Below are 25,652 nucleotides of genomic sequence, written 5' to 3'. Positions count from 1 at the left end.
AGGCTCACAGACTTTGTTTCTGTAGAATTGCAAAGTCAGATTTTTGTAAACTTATATGCTATTGCTGTAGGTCAAACAGTAGAACGCTGCGCTACCGTTCAATTCCCAATCCCAAGGAATGCATGAACTGATAAAATATATAGCTCGAATGCAATGCAAGCTGCTTCAGGAATTTTGAACTCAGAGAACAAAAAGAATATAAATAACCAACTTACAAAAGTACATTCTAAGAATTTTGCTGATGTTCCCATTAAAGGGTTAGTTCACCCAAGAATTAAAATTCTGTTATTAATTAGTAAGTAGACGAAAGAAGGACTTACTACTTTCGTCTACTTACTAATTAATTAATGTGTCCCTTTGGAACACATATTAAGATATTTTCAATAAAATCTGATAGTTCGATGAAATCTCACTTTCAGGGGCCCAGAAATGTAGTAAGAAATAAAATAGTCTATAAGTGGTTCAACCGTAATTTTGTAAAGCTACAAGAAACCAAGGCCGTAATCATGTTATAAACACTGAGCCACGGTATTTCCCTGTGCACCGTCTAATGATTCACTACCTAGGGCCAAGAGACAAGAAACGCAGAGTAACAATTACGTTAATCCACACCGTTGTTCAGATATATACGACCCATATAAGACTTTCTAAATGTTGAAATAGAATATGTTGCATGATTTTTTTCGTTAAATTTAGTCAAAAAAACAATATTCATTACCCTGCAGAAGTGCATGCAAGCATGTAGAAATTAATATTTTTATTTGTAGTTTTTATTAGTTTAGTCAACATTTAGCAGTCTGAATGTTGACTCGATTTGAAAATAACCACTCACGTAATGTTTCATGTAATATTTCTGCATAATAGACTATAATATGTCTTCTCAACTAAGCCCAAGCAATAAATTTGGTTCACCTAAAATATTTTTACCCTTCCAGCATTTTGTTAATTGGATTTTTTACATCTTAATTGGTCTTAAGATCAAAAGTGTTTGTTAGTCTAGAGGCCTCTAGTGGACAGTGTGGGAATGAGAAGATTTTGAGAGATGAAAATGACACGGGGCAAAAAAGCAGGTAGGTGTTCTCTGCCTTTTCACTCTCTGTATTGCATGCCATAGCCACAATGAAAGCCTCGGTAATAATGGAGTCTTCAGGTTTCTGCCGGCACCAAAGCGAAGCCGCGACCTCTATTAGAGTTAACGCTTGCGCCCAGTGAAGTCTTCAGCGACTGGGAGTGCTGTTCTAACATCCAAACCGCCTCTGTGTATATGTGTGGCTGTGTATACATGAGGAATAACAGGCTCTTGAGTTGTTGTGTAAGCCTGGCTTAAGGTCATTGTGTGGGATCTGACAGTAAGGGAAGCCTTGGCATTTATAACCTGCAACTTCAAGCAGCAATGTGAAGAAAACACACACACACACACACACACACACACACAAACTCAGTTTGCTGTATATATCATTGCAATTATGAAGTTCAGGCTCCCGAAACAAGCTTATGAATATTTTAACATGCAGGAAATTATTTTTTATACAGCACGACGTGTGCAACATTGGAATTTTTGAAATATCACACATATACACAGAGTCAGTTTTCCGCATATAATTGCAATTTTGAAGTTGACGTTTTGAATATTTTACAATTTTACATTTAGGAAATATTCAAAGTTGTGACATCTGGGCAAAGACTAATAATTCATGTAATAATTCATCAGAAAAGCATGCCGCTCAATGTAGATCATGAGAACAACACTAATTTAAGGTGTTTTTTGCTTCACAAGACGGTAAGTGATGTACTAGAGTGGATTACTTGTGGATTATTGTTATGGTTTAATCAGCTGTTTGGACTCTCATGCTGACGGCGCCCATTCACTACAGAGCATTCATTGCTGAGCAAGTGATAAAGTTTTTATCAACCATTCCTGCAATATGCTGCTTGTTTTTTACGGACGTTTTGATTTGTTTGTATTAGAAAACAGCACAAAACTATCGATTAATAAAGTAATGTTTTTTCAGTGTGCTTGGGCCCAGGGAGGCCCCGAACGAAAGGTGGGCTTCTGCTCTGCAGATCTAGGAGAATCTGTTCAGATAACCTATGCACGTTCAGGGCCGAGGTCGAGAGTTCTGGGTGTCATTGGCAGACAGAAAGCAACGTTCTGATGGAGACGTGCTGAGTTATGATAGATTGAGTGCTAGAAAGAGAACAGGAGTCACGCAGGAGTGCAGAGAGATGATCCATATCACCAATCAATATCTACTGCACTCCTTCTCAGCAGCCTGCTCTCGCAGTGAGTGTGTGTGTGTGTGTCTGTGTGTGTGTGTGACAGGAACAGTTGTAGAGATCCCTTTAACCTTGTATATGGACAGGTTGTTGGAGCCCCTGCGGTCTGATTTTAATCACATCCTCTGGTTATTCACCGTTACAGGAATGAGATACTGTTATCTACGAGAAATTCTCTCCTGCTCATTTTTTTTTGGACGCAAACTCCTCGTACAAAGAAGAAATTCACCTCTTCAGCACATATAATCAGCCCAAGAATAAACAGGCGTGTGTATTTGAATGTTTTTCTTTTTTAGCTAAAGTGTGTGTGTGTGTGTGTGTGTGTGTGGAACGTGCGGTTTTTATCACGGTCAGACCATCACCAGTAATGATTTTTCTATTGCTGTCATAACATGACATTGATTTGACAGATTCCATTTCAGATCCACAAGTTTAATGAGATATTTTTAGCCTGGAGCCAAACTGTGTGATCACCTTTTCTTGATGGAATTGCACCGCACTTTGATGAAATAATCACACATCATGCTAAAATACGGTTAATTGCTTTTGCGTTAAATGTCATGGTAGCGGTTCTTTGATTTACCAACACTTTACCTTAATTGGCTTGTCCGCTAAAGGACAAACTATCAAAGGCGATTTACATAAAAACGTTTTGTTTGTCGTATATTTCACAAACTTTACCTTTTCTTTGATTCCTTTAATTCCTTCTTCATCAACGTTTTTAAAAAATCCGCTACTCTTAAAAATGATTGATATTGATGGTTTCATGAAGAACCTTTAAAGTGCCCCTATTATTATGGATTTTTAAAAAATACCTTTCATGCAGTGTTTAGGAAATGAACGAAAGCACGCTGTAAAGTTTAAATCTAAAAGTGCACCATGCATAAAGTTATTGTCTAGCAAAGTTGACAAAGAGTTGAAACAAGTCATACCAAGCCTTTTATTTTGGCGTCAAAAAGAGATATTTGCATATTGTAGGTTTTTGGAACCATAGAGCCATATTCTCAACATTTTGTGCAGTTTTGCTTCTAAAACACATACGTCAATACTTTATTATTGTACGCTGATGTGTAGTTTTTGTCGTGATTGTGCCATTGCAAGTGTTACCTTCACAATCTTTGCGTTGCTTCATTCTTTCTTAAATGTTCAATCAGAATTATTTCAATATGGATGAATGCATAATCTTCGAGGATCGTTACATTAAAATGGATTTTGTGGCATGATTGTGATGACAGAACTGCATGTGAAAGTGTGTGTGCATTTCTAAATGCACCTGCTTTCGGTCGTCTATGCATCATTCTCTCCACCCCTCGACCTCGTTCGTCAGCTCCACCAACACTTACCCAGCATGCATCTGAAAGAAATTGAGGCACACTTTGTAAATGGCTTCTCTGTTTTTGTGTTTGACATGCATCAGTGAGTCCTACCTGCCTAAGTCAAAGGTCAAGAAGAACGTCTGTGACTCATACTGTGAGTCTTAATGTTGAAATCAAATGCAAATTTGACAAAATTCTCTTGCTTTTAATATTTAGGACGCTTCTGTGACTGAGCTGTTATTGAAAGCTACTCGCATCTGGTATGTAAATGCTATATGCCTTTCCTAGATGTTTTTATTAGATGGTGAGACCAACTGTAAACCAAAACCTGATGGCCTATTATTGTATATTACTATTCTAGCAACAAAACAGGCAGAAATGCCAAAAACTCTCTCAAAAATATTTCAATTATTTTCCCTAATTTCTTCTTTTTTTCCCCAGCTGGGTGACATCTGAAGTAACCAACTGCAGTCATCACTTGGATAACCGGTGAGGACACTGCAGAATTAAGTTGTATATAGTTTTTCCAAGACACAAAGGTTACAGAGAGAGCAAATCTATGAGCAAGAGGTCAGTGAAGGACGTTAGAAAGGCCCAGAGCAAATGAATTATGATGTGTGATGCTGTCCGTTACCCACTGTGATCAAACAGCCACAATGTAATTATAAACTGACCCACTGAGATTAATGACTCTAATTTTAGCTTCTGAAATGTACATTATTGCATTTAAGTGTGTTTCTCTTGTTAGCACAGCAGTAGTGCCCTGAGCCGTTTGGTTCTGCCATGGGGTAAGTCCTTTGTGACCATGTTTTTAGAGCAACAGGGGAATTGTGTGTGTTCGTATATGGTGGTGGTCTTGACACAATCGTACTCATTGGCCTTTTCGCATTTACCGTGAGTAGATTTTTTTAACAGATGTTTTTTTTCCCCCTCACTTTAACTACTCCAAGGGCTTTAAGCCAAACTACATTCACCAATTTTCACACAGAACTTCATCCTGTTCTGGGTTTTATATAACTGATCAGATTTTTGGACCGCAATTCCCCCGTGTGCCATTCAGGATTAAAATTAATGCATTTTTTTATTCATTTTTCATTCAAGCACAAAAGATGCAGAATTCAGAATTTTGAATGCGAGGTTAAATTGAAATAGATTGTATGAGATCCTGTGCAGTAATTCCATTTCTAGTTCTAGTTAATGTCTATTAAAAAAGTACTACTTTTAATGTTATTGGAATGGTTTGGTCTTTAGAGGTAGAGACTGATGTAGAGTTCAAGCCTTCATTTTACAGTGTTGTAACACCTCCTTCTTTCTTATTCTTTCTCTCTCTTTGTCTGTCTTACTTTCTGTGGTCTGTCCAGTTGAAATCACAGCTTCTCATTACTGATGAGTTTTACTCGGGAGCATAGAGAGAAAAGTCAGAGGTCAGATCGATATATTTGGTCTGTAGTGGCTGTTTCATTCATCTGACCTGAGAACACACACACACACACACACACACACATAGTGCAATGCGATGGACAGCATATTACTGTCTCTCTGTTACTAACTCCAGACACCTAGAATGTAAAGGTATCTGAAGTTGAGCTGAACTTAAAAGTTAAGCTATCAAATTGAATGTCTGTCCATCCATCTCCCTATCTGCAGACAGCTATCTATTAGCATTCTCATTCATCTCAATGCTAGATGCTTGGTTAGCGCACACAGCTCCAGATGAATGCAATCTGTATTCTGCCCAATTTACTTTGAATATGATTTTATTTGGAATAACATACAGTGCATAGGAGATTTAAGTCAGAATAAATATTGATATTGACTGTTGCACAGAGAATTTATTTGATTTTAACTCGGGACAAAAAAGAGGAGTAATTAATGGGAGCAAGTACTTGGGCCAGCAGATATATTTTCCCTGTTAGCGCTCGCCCTAATCAGCTGAATTTAATATGGTCCAGTTTCTCCTCTCTACTAAGTTGAGGTAAAGAGCCCTTGACTCAACATGCGTGAGGTCTGGTTTAAAGAATTAAAGACTTTTTTGTTTTCTGTTAAGAGTTGAAATGTTCTCTTGTGATTGGAAAGCCATCTATGGTTTCCATTTAATGAGGTTTCTGTAATTATGTTTTCTCTCTTTTTTCCATGCTTTTTGGGCATTTCAGTTGAAGAGAGACACGGCACAGGAAGGAATTATACATTGAATACAGAGACCTTTAAAGACATTTTCTGTTTTCTTGATACAAAAGTATGAACCTTTGGATTCAGTGTTAAAGTTCAGTTGTTGCTGAGTAACACCATATCAAGGTACATCCACAACAGCTAAATTGCAGGAGTTTTCTGTTCTGCGGGTTGCTAGTAAGTGTTTCTACGCACGGCAAAACTGCAGAATCCAATTAGGTCTGTAATAGCTGTAAAAGCTATCGAAAGTATGTGAATTAGATTTTGCCACCTTTGCCCATAGGAACCAGATTTCATTAGCTCCATATATTTTCGAGATGCACTCTTTCAGGGTTCCAGGGTGATGCCAGTGAAGAACCTTTCAGTTAAAAAGACCGTTTGTGAGGAACTTTTTGTGTACTGTAAATAACCTCTTCTGTATTAAAAAGTTTCCATGGATGTTAAAGATGAAATGTTCAAGAGGAATTTTAATGTTAAGAGTGTGTGATTTCAAAATATGTTTGCTCAGACCGCGTGGTTACAGTATATGGGGCATCTTATAAATCAAAAGTTCTCTCCAAAAAGTGCAGTGATTCCATTTTCCATTCCGTTTTCCATTTTGGGTTCCACAAAAAAAAACTAACTTTGCTTAAGCAGTTCTTAAAAGAATATTTTTTTCTTAGTGTGAAGAACTTTTAATTTAACTTTTAATGAGATTTTGTTCCTCATCGAACCGCAGTTGCCAATAATTGTTAGTAGAGTATGTGTTTCTTTAGAGTAGATGCTAGAATTCAATGCAAACTTTGCAGTGCATTATTATAGGTATTCTTTTGTTATACATTTCTGTAAGTTTTTTATGTCCCCCTTTATACTAAGTGTCCCTAAGTGTACATGCTAGCTAGATGTGTTAGTAATATGTAGCCACAGAGTAAGCACATGGTATTTAAAGCTCTAATATTTGTATAAACCCATTTATGTAACAACTCACTGAATAGTATGTGAAAGTACAAATGTACAACACTTTTTGGTAAAGTTAGTGTTACACTTTATATTAAGTGGACAGTTCCTGAAGAGTTACCGTGTAAGTACTCTGGTATTACAATGGTGCACCAATTCCAGATGCAACTCCTCCTACTTTAAATATCCCTAAACCTACCCATCTCCACCCACTGGATCTAATTGTTTCAATTACTCTTATACATAATGTTACAAAATGTAGTTGTATATGTCCCATTGCACATTTGTAGTTAAACATGGCATTCAGTGATTTGTTACATATGTGTCGTTAACATTATAGCTGTAGATACTATGTACACATCTGTTATTTAAGTACACGGGTATTGGGGCCACTTGATAGAAAGTTGGAGCAATTTTTAATAGGAAAACGAAGCTGTCAGCGTCGGAAATGCAATTTGTTCATCGGATTGTACTGTTGTTTAATAGCCATCCATTAGTTGTCCAGCTGGCAAAACATATTTCCTCTTCGTCCACTTCTTATTTCTGTGCATTATAGGATTAAATGACTGCATTATTTATTCTCCACCATGGCTTTCAAATACCCCTACAAAAATGTGTACTTCCTACGGGGTAAGGGGGAGATTTTAGAGGTTGCTCTCATTATAATCAACGATGCCGACGCACACTTGCAGTGTAGACAGTTCCGTTGATTGTAATGGGAACAATCTAGTTTTTTTTCACGTCGTGTTGCCCGCTTTTTAGTGTAGATTGGCGGGCTGTAGGAGAGAGAACGTGAGAGATTAAGAAAAATGTGTAACATTCCACGGAATACAGATAAGCTTGTTCCGTTTATCAGGTCTTTGAGGATGCGAGTTTAACGTAAACCCAGCTTTATCTTCTCTGAAGCGCTGAAGTGCTGTCTCTACAGATAGGACGCTTTAGAAGAACACAAGATTTGCGTTATCAGGTGACACCTCCTGGGACAAGGTACGTACACAATGTTTCAGGTTTTAAAATGATAACTATGGCAAGAATAAGAAGTTTGACAAAGTAGATGTGGCACTAAATGAAAAGAGAAAGAGAAAGAAGATGAAATGAGTTGGGAATAGCCTGATAATGTGTGGTGAATGAGTGCTGTCAGCGTTGCTGTGTTTCTCTCGCTCAAACACTCCTCGTCTTTAAATTCCCTTTTTTACTCGGCTCTGAGAGATAAATAACCTTTTGTTGGTTTGAGTATGTAGCCAATTTCCAAAATTACAAAAATGTAGCATTAAAAGCATAAAAGCAATTGCAAAGGCTCAGAAAAATTTAGGTCATTTCTGCCGTGCAAAAATGCCTATTATTTTTGAGCATTAAAGCATAAAAGCATGAAAAACCGTTAATTTAGTTTCCCTACAATCAAAAGGCTCCAGAAATTATCCATTGCTAGGTCATTTTTACTCAATTTAGTCATGTCTCTGGGTGCCAAAATTGATTTAATTCACAGCAACAAATTACAAAAAATCAGGATGATTTTTTTGTATAATTTCAAAAGATAAATTAAATATTTTTTAGACCTGTCACCAAGCCAGAATACCTTTCTGGGTGATTGCATTCACTCCCTCTGTGACAACTTCCTTTAGGACTATAATTTACAGGCCACTCACCTGCAGGTTGCATTGTTCACCTGTTGTTTGGTTAGATCTATTGGATTAGTTTCTGGATGTCTTCTGATTTTCTGATTGTTCATGCCTCCTGACCACCGCCTGTTTCTGGAAAATAACATCTAACATGTTTGCCCTGTTTACGCCTGCTTGCTTTGACCATGCCTTCGTTTAATAAAAGCCTATATGGATCACGCCTCAAATGCGTGACAGAATGCACACCTTTTATATATGGCCAGGTATATAATACCCTCAAGCAGGACACCCGATCACTTGAGGACTACACCCAAAAAATCTGGACCTGGCTTACCTCTGAGAATATCAGACTGTTTACTGATTGATTTTTTGAGGGAATTCAGCAAAGATTAAGGGTCCACGTGAGTTTCCAGTTTATAAAGTTCGATTTAGTGACTGTGGGGTCAGCACTCTGGGTTTTGGTTCTTTAACTCCTGTAAATTACAAAAATCAGGATGATTTTTTTGTATAATTTCAAAAGATAAATTAAATATTTATTTAGTTTGACCAGAGCCATTCACTTTTCAGCCGCTTTCCAAGACATATTGAAGCATGGTCCACGACCACTTGGCATCTCTCAGGGCCTCTGTTGCAAGATGCATTTGTAAAAATGCCCAAGATATATAGTTTTAAATATATAGATTTAATGCCCATGCCGATGCCCAAAAGCCGCTATTCTCAGTACCAGTGCGCCTCAAGGACCTCGCCACATCGACGTTGGATCCCAGCAGCCCTGACTCATCCTAAAAAGGGTCTAATCGCCGCCTGGGTGCTCGCTTCAAGTCCCGGACTCCACCTTGGCTTGCAGTCGGCCTGAGGCTAGCTCCTCCAATCCACTGTGCTCCGTCAGTCCACCAGCTCCAACAGGCTCCATCGTCTCTGTGCTCCGAGCATGTCTCGACCAAAAATATCCACTCCTCCACACTTTAGTAATCTTTTTCATTTCCGACACTTAATTGGTCACGACCACTTGGCATCTCTCAGGGCCTCTGTTGCATGCATTTGTAAAAAATAAAAAATATAGTTTTAAAAATAATTTAATTTGATAAAAGAAGTCGAAAAATGACACTAAAAGGACTGAATAAGTCACTCCAAAGCGTCCTGAGCAAGCTTCAATATGTGACAGTTTTTCTTCTTAGCATCTCTAAAAATATCATATACACTTTAGTAATCCTTACTTAATTTCTTACTGCCTTCAGAAACAGTCAAACATTTAGAAGCCTGACTGAATAAGAAATGCAACATTTCTTCATACTCTCTGAATATATCAATACGCCCCCATACTCACGCTGGAAGACTCCTTAGAGAGAGAGAGAGAGAGAGAGGGAGGGAGGAAGGAGTTGAAGCAGAGGAGCAGGCCCTCCCTCCTACCTGCTTCCCACACAGTGAGCAGTTCCTGTAGATCTGGAGGAGGAAACACTCCAACCTGAATTCTCCTTATTTCTAAACTCTGCTAATAACCCTCTCAAGCAGGCCATCATGACTATTTTAAGTTTGCATACATCCCACTCCCGGCCGCTTCTTGCAAGCTATTCAGTATTCTTCCTGAGAAATGGCAAAATGTACAGAAAAATGGATGTTTTCTAAAGTTGATGCTTAGGTTAAGGTACGGGGAGAATTTCATGTTCTTTTGTACTAAAAGGAAAAGCAACTTTGGTGACGTTCAAGTATTTATAATTGCTTCAATCTTTGTTGCTATTTCAAAAAGGCGAGTTTTAAACCAATTTTGAACCACTCCGGCCCAATCAACTGCTGCGCGCCCCCTCGGAAAAGCCGTGATGTTAAATTATTTCAGTCATTTTCTGCTATTTCGTTTGGATGAAACTGACGCAACCTATTAGTGCAGATTCGAGTCAAAATGCTGAGACAGATTCTCATTTCTGACGACACAAAAGATAATTACTCGCATTCAAGTGGCCCGTAATGACTAATATTAGTTCAGTCGTATTTGGCTGGAGTTTTCACGCGGCTGACAACCTAAAATCACATCTGAAAGGCCTTGAAATTAAAGCAACTTTTCTAGTGATGAATTTTAGCCAAAATATTTTCAAAGCATAGAGTCTATAAGTAATCTGGAAGCTCACAACAACAACAGAAGAACATTGATTTGACATAGCACTTTCTGGGAGCCATTTTTATGCTTGTCCATCACAGCAGCAGCGTTCATTCGTTAACTGTGGCAATGACTGCATGTTCCTCACAGATTTCTCTCCATAATCACAGGAATTTATGGGAAGGAGCCATATCACCTTCTGCTGCCTGACAGGGATTTTTGACAGCCACCATTCGCTCTCGAAATCTCACTCTCCTTCCACTTTTTTTTTCCCCTTCTCATTCTCCACTTCTCTCCTCACACTCTTCTTTCCCCAATGTCCCCCCTCCTACAGGGTTTGATTGACGTGTGGATTTCACAGACTTTATTCTATTGCGCTACAATCCTGACAGGCCAAGACATGCAGGTGTCGCCTCTAGCCTCCATTCAATTCTCACAATAAGAAAAATAGGTTAATTGCATTTCGAGTCATCTCTGACTGACTTATGAAAGGTTGAGATTTTGACGTTTGTGCTCCAGGAGGAGACCTACGCTTCTGTAATTTAATTAAGAACCCACTGTTTTTCAGCCTGTCTGAATCCGCAAGGATTTTTTGTACTTAATTACACTGAATAAGTTGTGAAAAATTTCATGTCGACTTTTCAAAACAGGTTATTGAATTTTTATAATGAGAGAATCAAAGCCTGATTTGTGTGATCCTGCAATGTTTTTTTCACCAGATGTTGATTATAGAAACAGATAATTAATAATTAGATTACAGTTACTTTTTTATGGAATCTATGATTACAGATTATTCACACAGTGGCACTACATTATCCCAGTTCTTCAATTTTTCTCTTAAATTTTACTTTCTGCAAAGTTTTTCCGCATGCCGTATTGAACGCAGCGAGCATGCACAAATACAATATTGCATTGTAAATTACTTTGCACTCCATGCATCTAAATTTAGGGACAAATGCACCTCTTATTGATAAATTGATCATTTCCAATGCGTTTGAAACCTAAAATCACCATATGGAATGTCAAATGGATACATAAATTCGAAGACTGCTGACAGGTCTGAGATTCAGAGATTCAGAAAGGTCAGGTTAGGTCCCCGTTCGACCAGGAACTCAAGCGGGGCTATGAAAGGGGAAAATGGAAAGGTAGAGAGAATGTGTGTAAGAGATAGATCATAAACACAGAGGGAGGGTGAGAGACAGTTGACCTTGTGAGTGCTTCCAGTCTAGGTGCCATTGATTTGTTTACCTGGATTGAGCTGACAGCTCCTCATTACGATTTCCTTTAGAGAATGAGAGAGAGAAAGAGAGTAAAAGGGGGAAAGGGAGGAAGGGAGATCAATTCCTGTGATGGATCAGGGCCTGCGAGATCAGTCTGTTTGAATGGCCATTTAACGGATGCGTTATGTGTGTGCGAGTGTGTCGCAAAGTGTGCTTCTTTAAGTTACTCATAGAGCTACATCCTTTCTGTCACGAGTCAGTTTGGTCACTGGTACTTTAACAGAACTGGTACGTCACATAGTCAGGGTACGCAAATTATTACCAAGGGAGCATTTCAATTATTATTTATGTTTATTATTAGGCTAATAATACACGTTTTTGGTAATCACCATATGATATTTAGTCGAATTACCAAATCAAACTGTTAGCTTTTTGGAATATTTTTCTTTGAGAAAATCCGTTCAAAATAGCTTTTTGTTCTCTTGATGTAAATTAACGAATAACTATGATAACCAGGACCACAGCAAACAAAGCCAGTGGTCTGACAGGTAAACTAAATTATATTTTCAGTTATTCATAAACAGTACACGCAACACTTATAGCCTACAAACAACTGTCCAAAGTCAGCACTCTTAATCCCAACGCATAATGATCTTGACTGACAAGCATAGAAAATCGGCATTTTTTGCTTTATTAAAGTCTTGAAGGCAGGTTGGAGATCAAATAGTTACCCAGTGTGGTGTCGATCAAGTTTAAGTGAGCTTGCCTCACCCAGTCGTCCTCAAACGAGCGGAAGTACCCGTTATGGCCACACGGAGCCAGTGTTGCCACTTCCAATGCGGGCGCGCGTTCCTCTTCCCTCAGAAGTTTTTGGCGCGCGCCAGAAGACGTTCGAATGTCACGTTTTAGTGTGATTTCGTGTGATTCCTTCTCGTGAGCGACGGCACGGTAGTGAAAAGCACGCGGGCTGTAAGATCCCCCCCGTGATGGTGGTAAAGCTTTCAAATTAGCTGCTAAATATATGTCAGCACTCTTCATTCCTGAGAGGTGAGACGGAAGCTCTGTTCCTGTCAGGAGACGAATTCATTAGCCGCGACGGCATATGCTACCCGTTTTTACTCGTTAAAGTCGGCTCGTAGGTCTTTAAACTTAACGTCATTGCTACAATACAGCGTTACAAAACCAAGCAAAGCGAGAAAGTTAAAATGACAACACGTTTGAGCGAGTTTCTGTCATACTCTAATGGCTTTATAGTGAAAACAAATGCCTGCAGATGTTTGGCTTCTTGTTGTTGGGACAAAAAGAATCACGGCACCCTTGGGTGTCAGTCATTTCTCATCAGCTGTGTAATTAAGGTGGTATTTATGAGACAAATATTAAATGAGAGTCTCCCGGCAGCTCTGTCAAGCAGGTAACCTCCCTCAGCTATGATTAAAACCACTCTCTGTCACAGTAACGACCGCTGGGATGCAATCGTTTGGCTGTGCGTCGTGAAACAACCAGCGTATCGTAACCAACAAAACCACTAAGCAAAGTTTATTTATTGTTTTATGGTGTGATATATTGCAATTAGGAGCAGGATGCAAAGACAAGAGCCCATTAATGGAGCAGATTTATCTTGTGCGAAACGTTGGAGAAGAACAGCACCAGATGGCAACCATATCTATAAATAAGTCATGTTTCAGAGAAGGAGATTAGTGCTTTTGAGCTTGTTTTTAATGGTCCCTCACAGAGATTAAAACATTGCCCCTTAAGCTTTGCAATAACCTTTTTTTTTTTCTCAGAGGCAGACATGTGTAAACAGGTACCATAATTCAATTGCGGTGATCATGCTGCATTGCAGTCTTCAAATTCTTACCATTTTTTCCTCTTAAAGGTGCTGAAGGACTATATTTTCATGCATGTGAGCACCAAAGACTAGAAACGCAAGATTAAGTGAAAAAGTTTAGCCTTTTTTGCTGTCCGAAGCATCAGTTTGATAAACTTTGTCCTTTAAAATTGCATGGACAAAGTACATTTGACCAGTAAGTGAGTATCACAGATTGTTGACCCTCCAGTTGTTTAAAGTGGTCATTTTTTTTTTGCTGTGTGGTGTAACAAAAAAGTAAAAAATAAATTTTGTGATTGCAGGCTATTTTTCAAGTATAGATAATGCTAAACTCCTTTCATTACTTATTTTGCATATTATATACGATACCAGATAAATGTCTACTGTCTCTAACTTTAACTGTTCCCAGAGCTAACCTCTCCGTATACTCAGCCCACTGGTATCTATAAATAAACATTTCATCGATTGCTTGAAGCTTCCCATCCACACAGTAAACATACAGAGCGTCACCTCAAAGTTTGATGCGGATGAACATAAAAGTGCTGATATACATAGAACTTTTTTTCGGTCTCAAAACCGTGGATCAGGGTTGGTGAAGATAGAGTGGGCCTGGCTCATCAGAACTCTGACATTTTGGGTTATGCAACTTGTTTCCGCAGCCTACAGTCCAATACGCCCACCTAAGCCTCCACCTATTTTATTTTTCCATTTCTGACAACTGAAAACTTGAGAACTACTTCTGACTGGTATAATGAGACAGTCCACTTCCCCACTGGACGACTTTGTTTCGTTTGGCTCTTCAGACTCTCTTTTGGCTGGATGTCTGTTGACAAACTGATATAAATCATCACTGATGGTAGCAGAAAATGGCCTTGAACAAAACTGTGACCTGAAGGCTCTCCATGGGGCTCTTTTGTGGTGACTCTTTGAGTTCGGTCATTAGCAGTGAGGTGAAAGAACCTGCTGAGAGTGTGAGCTTCTAATGGGAGATGAGATCTGATTAATCACACACTACACATGGTACAAAAGATCGGACTCTTTCGTCCGCACAGGGAGTCTGATGGAAACCTGGACCAAACATATATATCCAATGAACTCTTATGCAGTCTTTTAGAAATGAAAGTGAAGTGTATTATTTTAAGAATAGATAGGTAGACAGGGCATGCATAATGTAATCTAATGCAATGCAGATCAGCAAAGACTACATTGCATTACTGTATTACTTTAAAAATCAACATGTCCAGATGTTCCAGAATAAATTTCTCCAAAAACATTTCTGCGTCAATCTGCTCATGGAAGGAGATTTATGATGTGATGCACGGAAGTGGCTGAACCATTGATTGGGAATGAAAAAATCATGAATTAGTCAAAAAAAAATTAGTAAATAACTGTGTTATGAGTGTTCTACAGCTACAGTGATCTTTCACCTCTATGCCCACCCTTCCCCTCCAAAGAGGAATAAGGGCACATTGGTGAATTGATTTTTGCTCTTCCTTTGGCTGTATCTCTTTAGGGACAGTAATCTGAGAGTGCTTTTACCAAAATAACACATTTTTAAATATCTGAATCCAGGAGACAACAAAGAGAGCAAACTATGAATGTGCTACCACATACTTGGCACTACCCAACATAACGTAATAAACTTGCAGATCGTTCCACAGTGAAATACTAGCATCTCTTTCCTGTGTTCAGTTTTTCATATTACCCATGCATGACCTCACTGGTAAGTTCCGAGCTATGATTTTACAGATACATGACTCACTCTTGAGTTAAGTTTAACCCTCCCCAGGCTATCTCTGGAGGTCAGGCATTACAGTAAAACGGCTCACTCCCCCCCTGCCCCTGCATTTCAGCTGTTCATTTAAAAAGTCTTAATTTGGGGATGTCTCTGTTGCAGCTACTGGCCATGCACGTGGCATGTCCCTCATGGCAACACATCTGTTTTGACTGCCATCTAATACAGCTGCCATTTGACATGGAACTCTGCGGTTGGTAAGCCTGCAGTCATGAGACTGCTTTGATATTACTTGGGTATTAATGTGGGTCAAACAGTTGCATGTGTTTTTCTGAATGTTTGTATTATATTTTTTGTGGTCTGTTTCTGCTCATATCTATTGGCTCTCAAATCGTTGTGAACTCTCTGTGTCTGTTCAGGTATGCATACATCTTGTTTCGCACTGGCGGTTACAGTAACAATTGAAATAATAGCTGTGAACAGCTGTGATCGCCTCTTTTCAGAGGTTTTCCCCAATTCATAATATTTTCACAGAAGAGGGTAAGATAGAGGGTAAGTAAGAAACAAGAGAGCCTCAAGATACACATTAAAATCTAAGGTATTTTAGTAAGGCATTTTCCCAATATATTGCAATTTATACTATTTATTAGCCATCCCTTGTTTTTGTTCATTCTTATTAGGAAACCGTTAAATAAAAGAATATAGATTATAGGTTCTTGCTGCTTTACGTTTTATGATAGGTTCTTGAACACGCACTAGAATGATGTATAAACCCAAAGTGCAGTATGGTTAATGAATGGCGTTGATGAATTAAATACACCCAGCTTGTCTAATATTGTCCAAATCCCAAACAAATGACAGTAAAGAAATCTGTGACGAGCCATTTCCTATCGGTCGGTTAAAATCACTTTCGGTCCAGTCACTGAGTCTCCAAATTAAACCAAAAACGGTTGAATTTATTGACTTATGCTGACTGGTTTATCATACATGTAACATTTTACAAAGGCCTCGGTCTGTATTCTATCAAAATGCATGAAATGTTAATTTTATTTTTACATTTTAGTTTATTTTTAAAGGACTCTTCTGTCAAACCATTTAAAAGCCGATTGCACAAAACATCAAGATTCCGTACGATTGCCATCCCTAATTACCACATTCGCGAGAAACTGCAGCACCTCGGACAATTCCACACCCGCCCCGCCCTCAGGGAATGATTGACATCTGGGCATCCGATATCTCGCCGAGCGGCACCGGCTCCATCCAATCAGCTGAGGATCTGGGACTTGCAGTCGTTGCCCGTGGATACAACAGGGGGAGCTTCAAAGCGGTTGTTTACAGTTGAGAGCGGCAGTCTGACTGGAGGACTCTGGCTGGACGGAGGCATCGGCGAATCTCCTGCAGATGGGCTAAGGGCGAACCATCTGGGAAGCGCATGGACAGTAGTTATCACCAGCGCACCTAAAGAAAAAAAGCAAACTCCACGTTACCTTCTAGATGCTCACCGGCCGCTGATACAACCTCTGGGTTATTTTCTTTACGACTGGTGCGCATCTCGTCTGGCTTGCTTTAGGACAACAGCAGGATCTTACGTTTCTCCTCTTACAACTGACAAGCTTTTTGTCGGACAAAACGCGCTGGGCGAGATGGATAACGAAAAGTACTTGCCAGAACTGATGGCGGAGAAGGATTCTCTGGACCCGTCCTTCCAGCACTCGTTGCGGCTTCTCGATCAAGGTAAGTCCCGCTGTCTCCTGTCAAACTATTCGGGCACGCCTCTAAAATTCTTGCGTGTTTGTTTCGCGCGGTCAAGTAAGGAGACGTTTATTTTGTTGTCCTGTTACTGCCCGGTTTTCTTATCGTAACACATTCCAACATACTATAAATACATGCATGTGCATTGTGGCAAGCCGTATTATCAAGAAATACTTTTTCGAGTGATAGTGACTAGAATTTTGCATCACTCTAAAAGTATCAATATTTTAAACACTAGTTCTCGTTTCAGTAGTGTCGAGCTACATTGTGCATTGAAATAGTTGCAACAGCTTATCCAATGCATACTAGTACTTGGTGCTGATCCATTTGTTGCTGGTAAAAATAGCATTTTCCTATTGATATCGAACCTATCCATTTAGTCTAATATTAGCTGCATGTCACGGATGAAATGAAATGTAGCTAGAAATGTTAATAGTGACAGCTGGGATCAATTCTAGTGCCTATAGAATTGAATTCTAGTGCCTCATACTAATGTCACGCATTCAAGTTAGTGTCTTATTCAATATACACTAATCGCTACTGGAAGTACTAGTATCTAGTTACTAGTATAAAAACTGAAGGATTGTCACTACGTAGTTACTTTATTGTCACTTAAAGTAAGTAACGGTAATGAATACTGGTTAGAAATAAATGTTAAAACTCTACCTGCTTAATGGCATGCATAAAAATGAGATAAAATGGTGTTGAATTTCATCTGTAAACACACTTTATGTGGCAAATGTAGGTTAAATCATTGTTGATATATATATATATATATATATATATATATATATATATATATATATATATATATATATGTGTGTGTGTGTGTGTGTGTGTGTGTGTGTGTGTATTTTTCTGCTTTCTGTGAGGAATTAAGTATTTTCATTTCTCAAGAGCACGAGCTCATTTGCGCTTCTCTAAAGAAGCAGAGCAGATTTGAGTCCAGAGAGAGTGCAGACTCATTAATTAATCCGTTTTAAGATCGCTGTGCAGAACCGATATTTTTGATAACGAATGTAGCAGGTGCGGTTATTCACATCTCTGAATTGGATTTAAATCTTTTGGGGCTCTCAGGCAAATCAGGATTGAATGGAAAGTGTTTAAACAGCACGGCGTTCCATCCAGTCATTTGTTTTTTGATTTAGTTTTAGAATTTGCATTCAACTTATTTATTTTTAAGACGTAAACAATCATTGTCTGTTTGTCTATGCGATCGGCTTGAAACAAGTTTTGGTTTAAAAGTTAGTTCGTGAAGACTCTCGTATACCGGTCATATTCGAAATGGTGGTGTAGCGTGCATCCTTTTGCAAACAAAGTAGGGCAAAATGGCATTATTCTATGTTAAACCTCTTTTAATCCTGCCAGTTAAAAAAGTTTGGCACGTAGCTGTCGCAGATTTTGCTCTTCATCTCTTTCTCTCATCCGAACGCTCGCAGTGTCGCCAAGTAATTTACTCATGAAACAACTTGATGCTGTTGCAGAGGCAGTGTGCGATCCCCTGAAAACATTGCCTCGCATTTAATGGGCAGAATCAGCTGTGGGATCCCCAACTAAAACCACAGAGCTTTAAATCTGGCGTACCGGTGCGAAAGAGAGTCCGTTCGCAGCTTTAGGCATGGTTCAGCCTTTCTTCAATTAAATCTGCACTTATGCAATAGAATGTGTTTCCTGGCTTTTACTCTCGAGTTCACTTTGCCCAAGGGAATGACTGAAGGTCTAAGAGCTAAGGCATATGTGGTTTGATAATAAGCTGCAGCATCAGCATAATATGGGGCATGTTCTTTTTGAGCAACTCTTCATATATAATGGGGAATGGGACTGAGGCTCTTGTTTGAGCGTAATTTTATATATTTAATATTCGGAAGTCATTGCTTACTCACCTTTACGTTATGTGCTCACCCACATGCTGCGTATTTGCGTAGCTTTTTAAACATCTGTATAACGCATTTAAAAGTAGTCCAACTACATTTTGTGTTTCACAGGAAATCATATTGTTTTGTAATTGGGAGGTAAGGTTTGGGCGAACAAATTCTTTAAGGGACTGCATGCAGATTGAATCAGACTTAAACTGAAGAGACCGTAAAGTGTCACTTTTTGTTAGTGGAGCGATGCTTTTCATGCGAAATATCGAACACAAAAAAATATTTAAGTGGTCATTCCACACTAGAATTCAACTCACGGATTGGGGTTGTGGCTTAACTCATGTATGTCATCGGGCCTCAAGCCTGTCTCGTTTTTCAACAAAAGCTGTGTGGCTCCGTCTATTTATCAAAGGCACATCAACATGCCGCGGAGGAAGACATTCAGACGAGTTCTGTCACCAGATTTCTGCAGAGACCGGTAGGGTTCGGCATGAGAAACGTCAGTGTTTCTTTCAGAGCGAAGGGCTGGGGCAATGACCAGCGTAGCGGATAAGAAATTTTTCACACTTTCGCACTCAGCACTTTTCTGCCTTATCACTCAATCTCGCTCCTTTTCTCTTTAAGAAATTGGACGGCCTTTTAAGCGGCGTGATATCTCGTAGCGAGAAGCATGATGACAGAAGGACAGAGTTTAAACCTCTTTTCAGTTTCTGGACAGTTTCGCTCGCAGCAGTGAAGACGATAAAGGAAGAGAAACTGAGCAAGCCAGGAAAAAAAAGAGACTGCTTCATAAGTGTATTTGCTCGTTTATTAAGAAAGATGCAATTTGCAAGTAATTAGCTAACATCTCTGAATGTTTTATTGGCAGAAATCAGCATGGGCGTCCTGGGGTTTGGAGATGTTTGCGTGGCTGCCAAATCTTGAGGAAAAACTTGCCGCTCTTATCTCCAGTATATTACAGATGGCTCATGATGTCATGTCGAGTAGCTCTCATCTTAGAATCCTTAACTAAATTATGTAATTGGCAAGAGAAAAGGAAGCAGAAAAGAAAGGCGACATACAAATACACATTCGCACATACATAGGTGTTGCAGTGGGAGTTTCATTAAACCAGCGCACACCAACATTCACCAAACTCCCAAATCCCACACAATCTTTTTGCTTAATTGCTTTAGAAAGGCCTTTCTTATAAGCATGCGGGGTGCTAATTAGGTATTTAGTGTAATTATGCTCCATTAAATTAAAAACTGATCCATAATTATGGCTTGGAAAAGTAAAATTTGGTGTTCCAGTAAAGACTTAGACCACTTTACTTTTAGTAGTAATGCGTATGGCATTTTATTTCACGGTTGTGTATTGTGACTTTTACTTGATATACCCAAATGCATAGTCATTAATTGTAAATGAATAAATTCATTTTATTGAATTTAGCTTTATCTAGGGGTCGATATTTAGCTGTTTCGCATTTCTTCTGCAAGCGTATAAATGACATTATTCTGTTATTATATAGTTGATGTTTTATCATGGACAGATTATTTGCGGTGACCTCTTCAACGTTCACCAACGGAGATGATTGGAAATGCTGACTTTCTCCTTTCTCCAGGCATTACAGACCGTCTTGCGGTTTAACCATGTTTAAATTCCTATATAAACTGCCATTCACCCGTGGGGAAGAAGAAAGAGAACAAGTGATGAGAAAAAGAGCAAACCCTTTAGCCCCTATATGCTGTATCCCTTGTTGAAAAAGAGAGAAACAAATGCTTGTGCAAATTCCCAAAGCTCTGAGCACAGCATGTACTGTGTAAGATGGAAGGTAAGATTCATTTAAGATTCAGGAAGAGGCATTGATTCCTGCTATGATACAGAGATCTGTAAAAAAAAAAAAAAAAAAAAAAAAAAAAATTTTTTTCCTTCGCTCATGCCCTCTGGTCTGTGGCTGTATGTCGGCTTACAAAACCACCCACCAGCAAACAGAAAGAGCGCCTGGCAGTGCATCAAATGCCTTGTGAACAGAGATAGATGAAGACAGTTAGAGAGATAAATTGCAAAGAGAATGGCACTTGATTGAGATAATCATCACTGTCTCACAGACGGTCTGGGCTGCGTTAATATATTATCATGTGCGTACATGAATAGCGGTTGCTGTGAGTTTCTGATCTGAGATCAGGTCAGTTGGTGCTAATATTACAGTGCTGGAGAAGATATAGATAAAGGAAAGTGATCTGGGCTCAGTTTTAAAGAGTACACGCTCACTGGCAGATTGAACAGATCTTTTTTGATTCAGGGTTATGCTACAACTCTATATGCAATCACGTCTGCGTATTTTTTTATTTTTATTTATGACAACATTGCTTCAACATACTGCAGATAATGCATCATTACATTTACTACTCTCTTTTATTGCAGGACAGATGTGCTACTCTCTCAAAATTAGATTAGAAATGAGTAGCGTTTTATTTTTGTGATTTCATAATGCGTGCATCGGAGTACTGTAAATATAAAACTTCAATGCACGTCATTTTATTAAAAATAAAATCCAACAATAAATTACACAATCACTTTTATTTATAACATAAAATGCTGATTGTAAAAATAATAATAAATAATTAAAATAAATAATTAAATAAATAATAATAATAATTAATAAATAAATTAGAAATTGCTCAGAGGCGACAGCGCAAGGACCAGAAACCCCATTAATAGAAAAAAAATCTTTAATGCTATTTACAGGCAAACGGACAGAACGCTGAAATGTTTTCTTTGCATAAATCCATTTTGCACTTCTGATTGGTTAACAATCATATCCTTGCAAACATGTCTGTGATTGGTTACAGTTCCCAGAAGTTGGCAAACGGACAGAAAATGTTTTCTTTGCATCCACAATTTCTTTAACGAAGTTCCAGAAGTTGGCTTAAAAACGCATCCACAATTTCTTTATCTTGCTGTTCTTTTGATTTATTTTCCTTTTCCTCTGTCACTAGTTGATCCTGCTTAGGCAGTTAATGACAAGTACTTATTGCAGGATGTCTTTTCACTGAAAGGATTGTAGACATGCCGCAGTGCGCTCTCTCTTATTCACTTTTCCTCCTTGTGAAGTGAGAACTGTTTCCTGAGAGACTCAAATTGTTGCTCATAAAATCTAATGACTGCTCGTTAACTGCAGTCAACACATATTGATTTTACCCTTAACATCTGATTAAGGATCCTAGTTATGTCAAAGAAATGACTAGCCAGTGTAATTTACTGTGAGCTCTGGTTTATGTCCCAGCGTCGCGCTGGGTGATCATCTCCAAGGGACGAATAATATTTAACGGTGAAGTATGTCATTTCCTCCACCATTAGCAGCGCCAAAGCAGGCCTGCACCTTCGTTTTCCTTTGCTTAGCTCCACCTCAGACTCAAACCAATGTCCAATCTCCTCGAACAGACTGCAGTTTCATTTCATGCCACTAGCACGTGCCGAAATGGCACACTTCACCTTTAACGACCAAATAAATCAGTTTAAGAGTCACGAATCAGGTTTACAGGGCATTTATGAGAGGGAGTAACCAGTGCGTGTCTGGTGTGACATTGTTTTCAGAATCTATTTTTACGTTTGTATTTACTAAAATGCAATAGATGTTTGCGCGTCACCTCGGATTACGGCAGCTCGATCTCAAGCCGCAGTCGTTTGGCGGCTCCTCTACAGGTGTAATCATCTCCAGCGGGCCTCGCGTGATGGGATGGCTGATTTGAAAGCATTCTCATCCCCCATAAAACGCAGCGGCGTGGAAAACGTGCCACGCTTCTCATTTTCGGTTTGAGGGTGGAAAAAAAGCGGCGTTTTTTTTTGTCTGAGTTTGTCAGTCTCAGCAGTTTCCACGTGGGGGCTTTCTCAGGTCAGCTCGAAAAAAACAAATGAGCCTGGAATCTCAGACGCCCGAGCACTGATTCGACAGCACGGGTCAGGGATAATGAGCCGGAGCGTGTAGCTGTGAAATACTGTCTCTGCGTGTTTGAGGAAGAGAGGCGCTCCGTTCCCCCTCCCTTCCTCTGCGCCTTGCCCTTGAGAACTGGAAATCCGTAACGTGATATGTAGTCTTGCGGTCTTACCAAACAACCTGTGGTGGTGACCAATAATCCCCCTCGACTGCAGAATTTCCATAGGCTGCTGAGAGACAACCTGATTGCGTCCAGTTCGCCCAAAAATGAATCGGTACACTCCCATGTAGGTTGAACCTCCTCAGACGTTTTCTAAATGTGTTTTTGAAGAGATTCAAAGCTGTTTCCAATACACTGAATGCAAATTGACACTATAGTATAGGTAATACGACTTTTTTCCCCTCAATAAATTTCTAATTCGCTGCTCATTAATAGTGAGGTTGGTGTAATGTTTAGGTACTGGGTAAGATTAGGGATGTAGAATAAGATCATGTAGAATAAGGCATTGATATGTGCTTAATTAGCACTAATGAATAGCTAATATTCTAGTAATATGCATGCTAATAAGAAAATAATAGGTGTAACCATGAAATAAAGTGTTACCAATTGAGTCTATGTACATTACTGTTCGAAAGACAGCTGATCAAAAGTGTCAGTAAAAACATTTATAATGTCACAAAAATCTGCTATTTTGAATTTTGCGTTCATTAAGGAATCTCGAAAGAAAATGTTTCATTGTTACCTTTAAGCCGCAAAACTTTTCTTCACTGGCAAAACAGCACATTAGAATAATTTCTGAAGGATCGTGTGAAACTGAAGACTGGAGTAATGATGCTAATGATCACAGGAATGTATTAAATATATTAAAATATATCCAAACGGAAAAAAGATGTTTTAAGTATATTTGTCATCTTCTTAATCAATGCTGCCTTGTGGTCAAGTGATCACGAGAGATGACTCTCAAAAAAAAAAGTATCAACCCCAAACTGCGTATAGCAGCAATTTTTTTTTTATTGAATACATTAAAAATGAGTGCTGTCAAATGATTAATTGTGATAATTTATTATGAATATGTAAATAAAAACACATGCATGTGTATATATTTAAGAAAAATCTTTATATATTAAATATTTGCCTATATAACTTAAAATTAAAATATATATTGTATGCCATTTGCATTTATACACAGACGATAAATGTACACAGTTCGCATGCATATATAATGTAAACAAAGACTTTTATTTTGGAAGTGGATAATCACGGTTAATCGGCGATATTTAAAATACTAATTAAAAAGCATTGCATTTGGCTCGTTGCAATTCTGGGACATAACAACCAGTAACATTTGGTGATTTTGTACGTTCAGCTCTGTTTAATATTACTACGTTTAAATCCATTCTGCAAATATACCCCCAAAATCCACGCAGTCTGCGGATTCCGTCTGGGTCGACTTAAGGCTTCAGAAGACTTAATTCTGTCACACGATGACACAGTTTTCATTTTCGGTCGACCTGTTCCTTTAAATAATGCGCACGCTCTTTGTTTACAGCTTAGGACGGATGCGACATGGGTTCGATACAGCTAAACGATCCCAATCTGTGCTCAGGAGTGTTTGGTACTTACATTAGGGAGCTCATGGTGAGGCTGTCTGGCAAACCTTCAGCCCGCGGCACTCTAATGTTAATCTAGGCCACCAATCCACCCCTGTGGTGCTCCCATCCTCATTTATACAGTATTAATCTTTTACCGCTGCAGGATGTTAATGCATCGCTCAGAAGAGCAAGGGACAGTACAACGGCAGCCCCGGATAACAGAGGATTAGAGAGACACTGAGAGAGAAAGAGAGAGAGAGAGACTCTGTTAATCAGTATGTCTTTGTGCTCCAGGCTACAGTTTGAATAAGGCCGCACTCCTCCGTGGGGAGAAAGTTATTTATGAAGGACTGCCACCAAATTAAATTTCAAAAGGCAGGGAGAAGGCAATAGGAGAACGAAATGGAAGGATGAAATTGGAATTGTAATGGGCGGAAAAATAGGAGGAGGGAAAACAAGCAGGACAGATAGGAAACAAATAAAGCCGGAATGAAAGAAAGATGAGAAACAGAATATGATAGTATGTAAATAAGCTGGTCTTTCGCTGCGCGAGTGAGGACAGAGCCGCGGAGACTCTTTTTGGCTCCGTCGGACGCTTGAGCGGGATTTCAGAGAGATCCGCGATCTTCACACTTTCGAAAGGTGTTTTTTTTTTTTTTGGTCTCTTTTCACAACACAGCGTGTTTCTCAGATCCAGATGCTTTCACTGGGAAGCTTCAAATCTCCTGCAGGACTCACAGTGTGTTTCTTGGGGTGTCGCGTAAAAAGCGTTGGGTGGGAGCACCGCGATGTGCGCATGTCCTGAACATTTCCGTTAAAAAGCGCTTGTTTATCCAAATTGCGTTATCCGTACTGCGCAGAAATGGACGATTTTCCTCTTTTTAACACATGGGACGGAAACGTCATGCGATCGATGTTAATCGGACGTCTATTGAATATGAAAGGAATAGTTCTCCTAAAAATGTTTGAAGTTGAAATCTGGCTCATAACGATTTCTGATACCGTTCCCTTCCTCATCCTCCCTGTTATTTCATTCTTTCGAGTGTAGCTATGAAAATAAGAGGCAAAAAGGCCCAAAGAATAGATTTTCAGTATTTTATTTTTCCTTGCTTGGGTTGATATGAAGGGTTTTATAATAATAATAATAATTAATATTATTATTGTTTTTCTTATTTTAAATAATTGGCCTTTACTTGGAGTGGAAAAATGTGTTTTGCGTGTTTGAACAGAACTCATTTCATCTGTTATTTCATACAGTCCAGCAGCACAGGGACTTTTCACTTTTTATATCTCTCTGGTTTTCTGCAGACTGCCAGTTTCTGATTTTCAGT

At 39.0% G+C, this 25,652-nt stretch overlaps 1 protein-coding gene across 3 annotated transcripts in view; it reads left to right on the top strand.

The window, feature by feature from the left end:
- Positions 1-16,188: 16,188 nt before the first annotated feature.
- Positions 16,189-25,652, top strand: part of khdrbs3 (KH domain containing, RNA binding, signal transduction associated 3) — a 110,026-nt gene continuing 100,562 nt past the window's right edge. The window contains exon 1 of one of the 3 annotated variants that reach the window (XR_006246998.1): positions 16,189-16,926. Coding sequence is in view for 1 of the 3 variants with exons in the window: in XM_043217160.1 (XP_043073095.1) it covers positions 16,836-16,926 (91 nt within the window). In the remaining 2 variants the exon portion in view is untranslated. The remainder of the gene's footprint in view (positions 16,927-25,652) is intronic. The other 2 variants (XR_006246997.1, XM_043217160.1) reach the window with 2 other exon arrangements.

The sequence above is a fragment of the Puntigrus tetrazona genome, chromosome 19, assembly GCF_018831695.1.
Source record: "Puntigrus tetrazona isolate hp1 chromosome 19, ASM1883169v1, whole genome shotgun sequence".
NCBI classification, from domain to species: Eukaryota; Metazoa; Chordata; class Actinopteri; order Cypriniformes; family Cyprinidae; genus Puntigrus; species Puntigrus tetrazona.
The sequence above is the reverse complement of the archived record's forward strand: the minus strand, read 5'-3'. Positions and strand labels throughout refer to the sequence as shown.